Source organism: Xyrauchen texanus, chromosome 8, assembly GCF_025860055.1.
Source record: "Xyrauchen texanus isolate HMW12.3.18 chromosome 8, RBS_HiC_50CHRs, whole genome shotgun sequence".
In the NCBI taxonomy this organism is placed as follows: domain Eukaryota; kingdom Metazoa; phylum Chordata; class Actinopteri; order Cypriniformes; family Catostomidae; genus Xyrauchen; species Xyrauchen texanus.
The window spans coordinates 13,562,616-13,574,902 of record NC_068283.1 but is presented as its reverse complement, the minus strand read 5'-3'; the positions used below and the strand labels follow the sequence as shown (position 1 = coordinate 13,574,902).

Sequence of the window (12,287 nt, the reverse complement as noted above, 5' to 3'; positions counted from 1 at the left end):
AATTGCCTATAACTTGACACTGAAAAGGTTTGATTTTTGTCAGTTTACATCTTATATTTTAACGTAAAAAAATATTGGTCGCCTTTTTTTATTAAAAGGAGGGACAAGTCCAAATTAACTGTGGTAATCAACATTGTGCCACAAATGGCTTTGTACCGAACCTTTCTAAAAACAGCACAGCTGCATTATTTCTTAGATCAGCTTGGAATCAGCTAATTAAAAAATGACAATATGAACAAGGATATGAAGACAGACAGGACAAATGGATTTATCATTTGAATTTATTTGGATCACTGCCTTGGACAATTGGGAGAACACTTCAGGCCTCCTGGAATATTTCTGAAACTCAGTTGTTTGAGGGTCTGCAGGAAAAAGAAAATCATTATTGGATCAGAGCAAACACAAAAAGGTGCTTTATCCAGGCTTGGTTCCTGGAGAACTTACTTGGCCCATTCCACGTTGAGAATGAGATGATCATATCCAAATCCTGACACACCAGCAATGGCTCTAGCAGCATCCTCACGGCGGTGGAAGCTGATGAAGGCAAAGCCCTGGAGTGGAGGAAAAATAGGTTACTCAGATGTGACCTTTCAAATATAAATTCACACTAATGTTCCTTTTGGTTCTCAACTTGACTGTTCAAGTGGATGAGTCAACTTGAATCTTAAACTTCTCTATGTGTGATGAATATTTGTTTCACATCTCTCACCTTAGATTGGCCTGTATTCTTGTCCTTGGCCAGATAGATCCTAGAGATGGAACCGAAAGGTCTGAACAGCTCCTGCAGATCGGTCTCTCTGGTGTCCTCGGACAGGTTTGTCACACGGATTGTAGCATTATCATCAGCTGCAGAGAAACGACCAACATATTACCACTCAGTAAGAACTAAGTCTGGATTGAGTTCATTGTTTGAAAACGGCATGCAATTGCCAATAATTCCAAACACACACCTCTGCGGTTAGGCTGCATTGACTCTCCTCTGCGCGTAGCACCGTCCCGCAGGCTGGGGGGAACATATTTCCCAGTCTTACTCTGGACTGGCTGAGCAGGTTCAGGCTCTAGATATCAAAGAAAGAACATCATATGAGATTAGAATTACACAAAGGTGAGTAAATGATGACAGTCACCTAATTAAATTTTTTGGGGTGAACTATCCCTTTAACAGGTAATCATGAAGGTCTTAATTCAGCCCTGTGTTATCATACCTGCCCCTTTCTCTTTGTCTCCCGTCGACAGGCCCAACTGCTCGGCCAGTTCCTTTTGCATTGGGCCAAGCGTGTCCTTGTATGGACAGCGTGTGGTCCAGTGATCCCCTTTGCAAATACGGCAGGACACAATCTTCTGTCCTTTCAGTTTGTTCATGGGATCCTCATCCTGGTCTTGGGCATTCAAGTCCTGTAAAACATTCGGGCAAATCAATTCCTGGTTGCATTGGTACAACAGGGAAGTAAAACACTCTGAGGCCTAAAATGTCAGTAGTACTCAGAATAGCTAAAATAAGCAAACTGATGAACCATAAAAACTAGACCGGTTATTTTAGAGAGATGCAAGCAAATGAAAAATCAGTATAGTACAGGGCTTAAAGTGAAAAAAAATCCTGAGCCTGAACTTTCTGTGGCTCAACCAGGACTTTTACCAAGCCCGTTTTTTCTATTAACCAATTCTATGAGCAACAGCACAGTCATATTTTCAACGCATTAACAACTATTGTGCCAAAATAATTGAAACTTCTGCAGTACTAGGCTTACTGTGTCAAGAAAATAACATAACATGAATGTTTGTGCCAATATTTATTGAATGGCGAATCGCTGTAGACGATAGCCCTGTGCGTCTTATCTCCATCATGACGGACAAGTGTTTTTTTTACCGCTAGTGGCATAGTGAAGCTTTTTGTGGCAAACTATGCAAAAACAAGCTCCAGGCTCCGGAAGTTTACTGCACCAAGTGCCTAAAGCCTTCCCATTTTGTCCTCTTTCTTCAAGCCATGCCCAGCGCCACTTGTTTTTTACTTTCTTCTCCAAAGCAGATGTATTTTCTCCTGGTTTGATAAACTCCATTCTCCATAGAGTGTGTACAAGCTAACTGCGAACTGGTTCACTTCCTGCACAAGACCCGCCCTCCTCTCTAGCAATTGGCTAAGACAACCTAATATCATGCTCCCATTGGCTGTGACAGCTGTGCGTGCTGACTCTTGAATCAAGGTGGTAGGTTGAAGGGGACCGGTATTTTATTTAAGTCAGATTAGGGCCTGTTCACATATCGCGTCTTTTGTGTGCTCAAGTTCGTTATTTCAAATGTAGCCGCGCAGTATGCGTGCTCATAATGGAAGCGACGTGCTCGTTTTTTCCAAGCGCGTCCGCGCCGAAAGTGCCTCCGACTGTAATTTGCAGCCTGATAAATACATTTTGCCTGCGCCTGAGGCCGGACCTGCCCTCAAGCCGGAAATCCGGCCCCCGGCCGGAATACTTTAAGCCCTGATAGTAACAGGCAGGGTTACTATACCTTGAACATTGAATTTCCATGACTTTTCCAGTTATTTGTGATTACTGGATATGGGATTTATCTGAAATTCTTTTACAAAGTTTCCACTCAAAAAGGGTTAGCCTATAAAATATTTGAGCGGAGCATGAAAACATTTGTTTACTGTAGATATTTCAATAGCTTTTAATGCAAACTCAACAGATTGTCCTTTACCACACAGTGGTGCAGGGTTTCTGCAGGTTTGAAGGAATGAAATGGAAGACTAGGCCAAATAAAAGACTGCTTTCGCAATTCATTAGCTGGTAAATACAAAACCACTGAGACTACTTGGAAGTCTCGGGACTAGGGCAGGGTATCGTTGAAAAAAAAAAAAACGATATTGCCATCTTGACTTCGATACCGGTTCCTAAACGATACTTTTTTTCGATGCCAATTCTATGAAATCCGTTTGAACAAGATTACAAACATTACCTCAAAAAATACTTTTGTTACATTTTTTCAGTTTGTTGACTGTTTGTTTTACAGACTCAAAGATTCATCTCCTGAGACTTCTGGTCTCCTCATGCTAGGGTCGGAAGCAGCAGAGGCTATAACATTAATGTGAATAGGAAAAAAAACAAGAAAGCTGTTCATTCATCCAACCCTAAGGATAAGTACGGTTTAATGCGAGTTAAACTTGATCAGTTACTGACCACCTTAAAGCATTTTTAGCATCGATTTAGCGATCTACAGCCATACATCCAAACAATATCTAACGTTACGTAGGTCCCAGTTTATAGGACTATGTCACCGCACACAAGCATGTACCACTACAAGTAAGCCGATTTTGCTTGTAGATTTGTTTGCAAAACGTTAACCTACCTATCAGAGTCCCAGTCATAGCACCACTGCATTAATCAGTAGTTTTGTAGGAGGACTCGTGTGGTGGGCATGTTCAAGGAAGTTCTGTGGCAGGAGGATGACTGCACCGACTCTTTCTTCTTGCAGTCGAAGAGGGAGCAACTTTCTGCTCTTAAGTTTATTCTGTGCACTGTCAAGCGCTTCATCAGATTTGTCGTGTTGATGACAATTATCTTGTCGCAAATATTGCATTGCACGCTGTTGGCATTGAGCCTGGTGAAATGTAGCCACACTTTTGATCTTTCCAACATCTTTTACATCTATTTCGAGACGCATACACACTAAAGCCTCACGTGTGAGCCGCGTGCGTCTCTGGTCGTAACTGGCGTAAACTAGTGTTTTATCTTGATGCCTAAACACAGCCACTTTTATATTTGGGCACATCATGCTTCTACATGCTTATCACTGACGTTGACGTGATTAACCCCTTAGGTATCAAAATTGGATAACGAACACCAAGACATTGTTTGATACTCGATTGTTTAGAGGCAATTCTGTCGGTGCCTAAAATGTATCAAACTTGATACCCAGCCCTATTCAGGACATGTTTTTATATTTTATTGTGTATTTATGTGTTTTCTTTTTTTAAATAAGTTAATACAACATTAAAACTCTAAATTAATTCATTATGAATGCATGTAGCCTTAAATATGTAGCCTATATTGTGACCCTTCTCTTTAGTCACTTGCTTTCTACCAAGACGTGATGCATTAGACCAATGCTTTGGCAACGTCCCCGCTTATGTCAAATACGGAAGTGGTGGCAAAAACCATAAGTACAAAATAAACTTTTATCAGATTACATTGTTGAAAAATTATTCTGAGGGCTCTCATTGAAAACTGTTGAGTCAAAATCATCAACAGAGATGACTGAACTGAGAAGATCCTTTCAACTCACAACTTTGCAGCATAAATTTATAGCAAACATGATTACATGTTTGTTCTTATCATTATAGTAATTGTATAGCTAAGAATATGTCTGCATTTATGATGGTTTTGTGCCATACTTTCATTGAATCATCTAATCTGTCAAATCTAATGCAACAGTCAGCAGGCTTTCTGCCACCACTTACTGCGTATGCGCTGACATTTTTGTAAATGAGAAGATTGTCCTATAGACCTTATTCACAGTAGCGCCATGTTTGATTTTTAATGGGAATGGAAACGAGGCTGTGAGGGATAGACTTAGTCTCTTCAATGGCACAAATGGTATGAAGCTATTAAAAAAGCTCTAATATCCCATCTGATTTTCCACAACTCATGTTGTCTGGAGATTTTTGTCTACGGAGTGTCCTTGAAGAGATTTTTCCAATGTTTTGTACACAGAACGATCCAAAAACACTTTAAACTGCAGTACAGCTCAATGAAGAGTCTGACAACAAGGCTGTACGGTATATTCTCATCAAAATGTAATATGGCACTGCTGTGATTAAGGTCTAGCACGTGCTGAATAACATTCATATTTTTTTTTTCTTGGCAGATAACTAACAAATACTTCAGCAAGCAGTTAAAGGGCAGTTCATTAAAAAAATGTATTTCTGTCATCACTGCTCTCCCTTAAGTCTGAATGAATTTTGCTCTGCCATGGAACAAAAATTTGTTAAGCAAAATGTTTAGTCTGTCAATGTAAGTAAATGGTGACTGAAACGCCCTAATATCTCATACAAGTTTGCAACAGCATGAAAGTGATGACAATTTTCATTTTTGTGTGTAACATCTAGTCAGTTACCTTAAAAATGGCTGTTTAAAGTTGAACATTAACAGATTAAATGATGAAAGAACTGTGCAGCATTGCAACAGTTTCTATACTAAATATTAAATTAGATTAAATATTAAATTTCATATTATGTATATTATTAATATTATATTTGATATAATTACATAATTGTTTTGTATATATATATATATATTTTTTTTTAAATTGACTGATTCAAATGGCAGAGAAATCCCTGAATATGTCAGATGATATGAGAGATATAACAATTGTAACTCTGCAGTTGAGTAGCTCTGTTTGCATTACAATTATTGTCAAAGGTGATGTCAAATAAGGAAGCGCAACATTTTGAAAGGCGTCAAAAGTCTGATCCAACCTTGTGCGCTTGCAAATTAAAATGTTGACAGCTTTGTCAATTATAAGCAGGAGCGACAGTGTTAGCGCATCGCTCGCTAGCAGAGACGCAAAATAACGGCATTTGCATTTCGGATTAATGGGTTTACGAAGGTTTATTCACATGTAACTTCGTAAGTTCATCAAAAATACGCTTCCCTGCGCATGCCCACACTAAACTCAAGCGTCAGCTGCTAAATGACGGATGCACGAGAGGAAGAGAAAGAGATGAATTTGACTCGCACAGATTCTGCTGTTTTAAGCATCTCGTCTATTCAAACCCCAAAATGTAAGATATTTAAGACTTTTTATGGCCTTAAAAAAAAATTAAAATGTAAGACTTTTTAAGGACCCGCAGTAACCCTGTGGTGGGTAACACTTCTGCATGTCACAAATTAAAGGTACATTTCACCCAAAAAATCTCATCACTTACTCTCATGCTACCCCAAATGTGTATGACTTTCCTTCATCTCAGCTATGTAGGTCCACACAATGCAAGTGAATGGGTTTCAAAATATAAAAAAATAAAAATAAATAAAAAGCATAAAATAATCCATAAAACTCCAGTGGTTTAATCCATGTCTTCAGAAGAAATATGATAGGTGTGGGTGAGAAACAGATCAATATTAAAGTACTTTTTATTATAAATTGTCCACCCTGCCTAGTCAATCTCCACTTTAGCATTATTTCCCTTCTGTTTTTGGTAATTTACATTCTTCATGCATATCGCCTATAATGCAAAAGATTGAGGCCATAATCGTCATACCTCTTTACTGGAGATGAAGGTCATGAAGACATCATCACTCACAGTCGTGGTGGCAACATTGGGACCTGGTGCGTCAAACTCAGAATTGCCAAATTTCTTCCAGTTCTGTTAGGGGGGGAACACAAAGAAAAATAGAAATCATAATTTGTCTAGATAGCTAAAATAACGGCAGAATAAAGTAAATGAGACAAAGACATTATACCTTCCTCCTGGCAACTGCTTTAGAGGCCTTCCGTGTCTCAATTTTGAAAGTCCTGACAATCTGGTCCAAAAAATAAAATAAAAATATAGACCTGCATTTTCTGATAATTTTTCAAGGTAAAGAAAAATAAACCCCTGCTCACCTTAAACTTCTTGCCATCTTCATCAATCTTGTATTCTGTGACAGTCTTAATATTACCTTTGACTGTCTCTTTTGGTGAAGGGAGTGAACCTATTAAAGAAATTAAAGTTTGTAGAGAGTTTTAAGATGCACTGACTGATGAGAGAGAATCTATAAATGGGTAGTTATCATGACATGTCAAACTATGACAGCAGCATATCTAATATGATTCTACACCATTTTGTTGGCTTCCTACATTTATCTGGTCACCAGAAAGTGGCTTATTGTGATAAAGCGGCATCCCCTTTTACATGAACCGTAGAAATGCGTCTCAATCACATAAACGTAATAAACATGACATTGTGGGTTGTATTGGGCTTTCAGTCACGAAAACTTTGGGATTCCCCAATGTACTTAAGCGCATATATGCAAATGTCAAGAGCATTCAATATTTCACACTGGTGTGTATAAATGTGTATAGTTTATAGCAGACTAAATACGGTTCAAGGAACGATATCCAAAAACTGAACTACATTTTTAGCAGAACGTAACTGAAAAAAAGATTTTCCAATTGTTCTGGAGTGAAAACTTTATTTTTAAATGCGGGTATCTGGTTCCAACCCGTTTATTTTGTTCAGGAAACTAAAATGCCAAAGGGTTTATCAAAGTACATTTTGGAACACATTTCTTTGCCTAATTGCCCGATGTGGATGACCTTTTTTAACAACTATGTATAATTACTATATATAGTATACATGCACGGTTAATCCAGATACAAGGAAAACCTCCCACTCCAGATCCATTCAGAGGTGGATTTACTCCTATTATTTGGATTATATTATACTAATATATATTATATTGTCTTGCTGCATAATCCAGAAACTCATAATCAAAACTCTCAGACTTATGACAGGACTGATGACCGGACGTTCTCCTTTAGGATTTTTTGGTAGAGCAGAATTCATGTTTCCCTCAATTATTGCAAGTCACACTGTCCCTAAAGCAGCAAAGCATCCCCACAACACCACCATGCTTGACTGTAGATATGATGTTCTTTTTGTGGAATTCTGTGTTTTATTTATGTCAAATGTAACAGGACCACTGATCTATATATAACTGGATAGCTCATGACGTCACAACAGTGAAGCTACTGTGCCGCCATCTTGGTATTCCCTAACATTCTGTACTCCTATGGGTCTCAATGGGAAATCATCTGTTTTGGTGAGTCATTTTTGCCTATCCAGTCACATTAAAAAAAATGTTTTATGTCTGCATACACTGCATCACAATGCAATCTTCCTAAATATGTAATTCATTATTTAATTTGACTTTCATTTTTTCCCCCTGCTTATTCTAAGTGTGAGCGTGTTATGTTACTCTTTATTGCAGCAGCATTACGTTCAGTGGCGCACGTGTTACCTCAATAGAGACAAGTTTAAGAAACTGAGGTAAGATATCAGTAGACATTTTCAAACATATTTTTTGCAGACTTTAAAGTTTTTATTCTGAATACATAATTTTGCTTTGTAGCTTTTGTTTACGTTGAACGTGCATTGTGGTTATTTTCTTAGGATAAATGAATATTAGCTATGCAGCTAACGTTAACTTAGTGAGTTATACTGTTACTCATTGTGGTTATTTTCCTAAGTCAGCTTTTTTGGTCAAGTTGAATATCTAATTGCAAATCAACACCGGTTACATATGATAAATATAATGTGGGCTTTCATTAATTCTCTGTGTGTGATTTGTACTTTTTGCAGTGCAGGCCTGAATACGGACCAGCTCACGGGCATCATTTATAAAGTGATCATTTGGAATAGACGAGGAGCAGGGCTGGACTGGTAATCTGGCCTACCGGACATTTTTCCGGTGGACCGACGCACTTTGGGGCCGATCAGGGTGGACTGGCCATCGGGAGAACCGAGCGGGCTGCTGTGTCGGCCGCGATAATCTAAAACGAGCCGCCGCGTTAGCGAACACTCTTCCCCCCCCCCAACAACTTTTGGGCCAGTTATGTCAAATCCCGGGCCGATTTCTCTTTCCAGCCCTGACAAGGAGCACATGGATATTGTTGAAGTTAAACAAGGTAAGTTTGCCGTTTGGATTTCAATAAACATCCCACTGAATGTTAGATAAAACTGGAATTGGTTTGCAACAGGAGTAAAAAATATTATACTATCTGTTTTTATTTGCAATGAAGATACTTTTGCAACATGCAGTATAAGTCTCATAAAATTACTGTGTTTCAAATAGTTATAACATTTAATATTAATAGAAAAGTTGACCCAAATATGTAAATTCTGTCATCATATACTCAACCTCATGTCCTTCCAAATCCATGTGACTTTCTTTTGCAGAACCCCCAAAAATATATTTTGTATTCCATATAAGGAAAGTAAATGGTGAGCAAAATAGCTTGTTTTGGTCACCAACGACTTTCATTATATGGACAACATTTTTTTTTTAAATGTCATCTTTTGTGTTCCACAGAAAAAGTCATACAGGTTTGGAAGGACATGAGGTTGAGTAAATAGCTGTGCGTAAGGTCTTAAGTTGGGGTATAAAGTTCAAGTCTTTGTAACTACTAGTTAGTTTGCAACTAAGTCGGTGCTTAATTTTGTTGCTTCACCTGTTCTTAAGGCAAGTCTTAACTAGTAAGTCGTAAACTCTCCGTAAAGTGATGCGTAGTCGCATACTATGACGTTTACCTGCATTGATCCAATAAGCACCCTTCATATTTGTACACAGAAGTATTAAAAAGCCGTGAACTTCAATTTGAATTTGTTACGGTTGATGTACAAACCTTGTTTGCTCACGTAACCGTCACAAGAGCAGCTCTCTTGAGAGACATATTTTGATAATTAAGATATTATTTTAATTATTTCACATTTTATACTTTTATATTTGACTGTCATTCATATGTTTTTGAAGCCTGAAAAGGAAATCATACCCTTATTTTATTATAGGACTCAAGCTTGTAAAAATTTGTATAAATGAATTAGTTAGTTTTTATGGTAATTAATCATCATATTTATGAAACACCTAAAACAGTCAATTAATTGTCATAATCACAATTATTTGATTGATGCCTGTCATGAGCTTATTGATGTCATAAAATATCAGTCTGCTTTTTTATTCCATCATTTACACCTGCTCGGAGTCTTCCGTAAATATTTAGTTTATACGTAGGGTTACGTTCTACTGAAGTTTAATATTTAGTAGTGCGTAAATTGTGACTTCGTGCCCATTTAAGCCACAACTAGGTTAAGTTTAAACTTTCGTATAACTGGTGCAACCGGCCCCTGATCTTCATATCAAACTTTTCATTTTTCTTCTATTTTGCTGTACAAGCTTGCCCAGAGTTTTCTTAAGCCGTTTGGAGTGTGATGCAGCACATGTTTCCTTGGTAATGAAGTGGAGCCTGATGTTTGTGCAGCTTTCTGCAATGCACTTTGAGTATGAAGATGTGATTGTTGTATGGTTCTAGGCTGAACATGTTTGCCTCAAGTTCCTTGAATGCAGAACCACCATGGAGATCCAGAACATTTGTGGGGACAGAGATGGGCCTTGTGAGTGTGTGCTGTTGAAGAAATCTCACAGCTGTCTTGCAGACTATCAGGACGCTGTCTGATGGTCTTATAAATCCACCTCAGGACTTCATGTCGATTACGGTGTACATCTTGGGAAGAGCTCTCAACACCGAGTGCTGATAAACAGGTAGTGCACAGAATCATCTTCATAGTTGTTTTAACTGCAAAGCCTGCTATGTGCCCTACCACAGCCTCTTTGAACATGGACAAGCAGGGAAGACATACTGTGATGTTTTTCTCTGTGTCTTCTGTTTCAGGCTGAACGTCACTGCCTGAAATGCCAGCATATCAGAAGATGTTGCCTCCAGTGTCACCGTGCTACTGTGGAGAACTGTTGCCACTAGCTCTGATGGCTTGTCTTGCTACCATTCTTTTGAAAGCTGAATAATGTGGGATTGTTGTTAAATACATTAGCAGATTTGTTCCCACATTTTTATTGTATTGTTCAGTTTAAGTCAATTTTGTAATGTACTTGGAAGCTTTTGTTAATGAACATATAAATATGTATGATTACCTTGAGTGTGCATATGTCAATAAACTTATTTCTAATTATGATTTAAAAGATCAGGGGATTGTTGAAATAATTAACTGCTGGTATGTACATATTCCAAAAATGAAGTAAAGGTAAATTCATGTATGTCTGTGTATGTGTATATGTGTGTGTATTATACATATATATATATATACATACACACACACACATACACACACACACACAATGCATATGAACTTGTGTGTGTATACTATACAAAATTTTTATATTAGGTTCATCTGGATTTATTCTTAAGAGATATTGTCTAGTTACAATATAACAAAGCTAGTCGTTTTTATTAACAACTTTAAAATTTGCAATCACGTGAACAAATGATACTGTTATCGCTGTAGCTAACTTTAAAACTATCGTGTTGATGTCACATGTCGGAAATCCAGTGACGCTGGAAGTGACTATTCTCCCTGAGCAATCAGTGATCTGCAGGATTTTTACGTCACAATTAGCCCTATAAATCAATTAAACAATTTATCCATTTGATATTATGACATCACAACAAATATGAAATGTTCTTAAAAATATCCCTTTCATGACACAAGACTCTGTTTGTGGAATTTACATTCTATACATTTATGGGTGTAAATGTTCAGTACTTTTTATACAGATTCAATTATCCCTATAAATCTATTAAACACAGTGACTATAAAATTATAATATCTGTATAAAAAGTACTGAACATTTACTCCCAAAAACATTTTGAGTTGAGTTTAATGGAGTTAGAATATTACAAACATTTACGTGAATATATTTATTAGAAAACATATAGAATGTAATTCCACAAACAGAGCCTTGTGTCATGAAAGCGATGTATTTAAAAACATTTAATATTTTTTGTGATGTCATAATATCAAATGGTTATGTGCAAGGCAAAGAAAACCTATTCTTGCATGCGAAGTTGGTTTGGCTTGAAAATGTGATTAGCACGGAGGCTTGAAAATGTGATTACCGCACTCTGGTGTCCTGTGCACTGACTATATCTTCCACACGACACTGTGTTTTAAGTCTGTAAACGAATGTTCTCCTATAGCTGTTAATATCAGTTTTATAATCGGTGTGTTTAGACACGTGGATGTGTGTGATAAATGAGCGCTGGCTGCGGCCTCGTACCTTCATCTCCCTCCTCTTCCACCTGATCGGCCCAACTCGGCTTTGAGCTGTGGAAAAATAAACGCCATTAGTTTCCCCAACACCATCATAACACATAAATAAATAAAAACAACGTATTTTCATTAAGATGAAGACTTACTCGTCGTATTCAACCGAAGGCATCTTTACCGGATGTCTGCAGTCTCGAGAGTAAGCGTTTCCCGGGATGTGGCGCTGAGAGGGCACGCGGTGCTACAGCGACTCCTGTGCGCGCGGCGGACTGCTCAGGGCAGGCTGCATAAAACCGTTTTAGACTAGTCTTAAAAGTTAGTTGTCTAAAATGCTGAATGTCGAAATGTAAAACAGCAGACCCATAGGCTAACTTTTATTTAAATTTTATGTTGCCATGGAAAATAACGGTCAGCTGAGCCAGTGGGGGCTTCAGTTGACTTCCTGGATGGCAACACATTAAAAAGTTGTTTTATT

The 12,287-nt window shown here is 37.8% G+C and overlaps 1 protein-coding gene across 1 annotated transcript; it reads right to left on the bottom strand.

Moving 5' to 3' along the window:
• Positions 1–251: 251 nt before the first annotated feature.
• Positions 252–12,062, bottom strand: LOC127648047 (eukaryotic translation initiation factor 3 subunit G). Its single transcript, XM_052132632.1, has 10 exons — positions 11,962–12,062; positions 11,823–11,869; positions 6,598–6,686; positions 6,456–6,515; positions 6,254–6,358; positions 1,206–1,395; positions 951–1,058; positions 710–846; positions 445–551; positions 252–362 (listed from the first exon to the last, which is right to left on the bottom strand). The coding sequence occupies exons 1-10, from the start codon at positions 11,982–11,984 to the stop codon at positions 347–349; spliced, it is 882 nt and encodes a 293-aa protein (XP_051988592.1). The 5' UTR covers positions 11,985–12,062; the 3' UTR covers positions 252–346.
• Between the last annotated feature and the right edge of the window lie 225 nt (positions 12,063–12,287).

Excerpts from the sequence above, each read along its gene's own strand:
- LOC127648047 (XM_052132632.1), bottom strand. The coding sequence starts at position 11,984 with ATGCCTTCGGTTGAATACGACGA. Across the intron at positions 6,687-11,822 it reads GGAAGAGGAGGGAGATGAAG|GTTCACTCCCTTCACCAAAA; the intron begins GTACGAGGCCGC and ends TTTCTTTAATAG. Across the intron at positions 6,516-6,597 it reads AAGATGGCAAGAAGTTTAAG|ATTGTCAGGACTTTCAAAAT; the intron begins GTGAGCAGGGGT and ends TTTTTGGACCAG.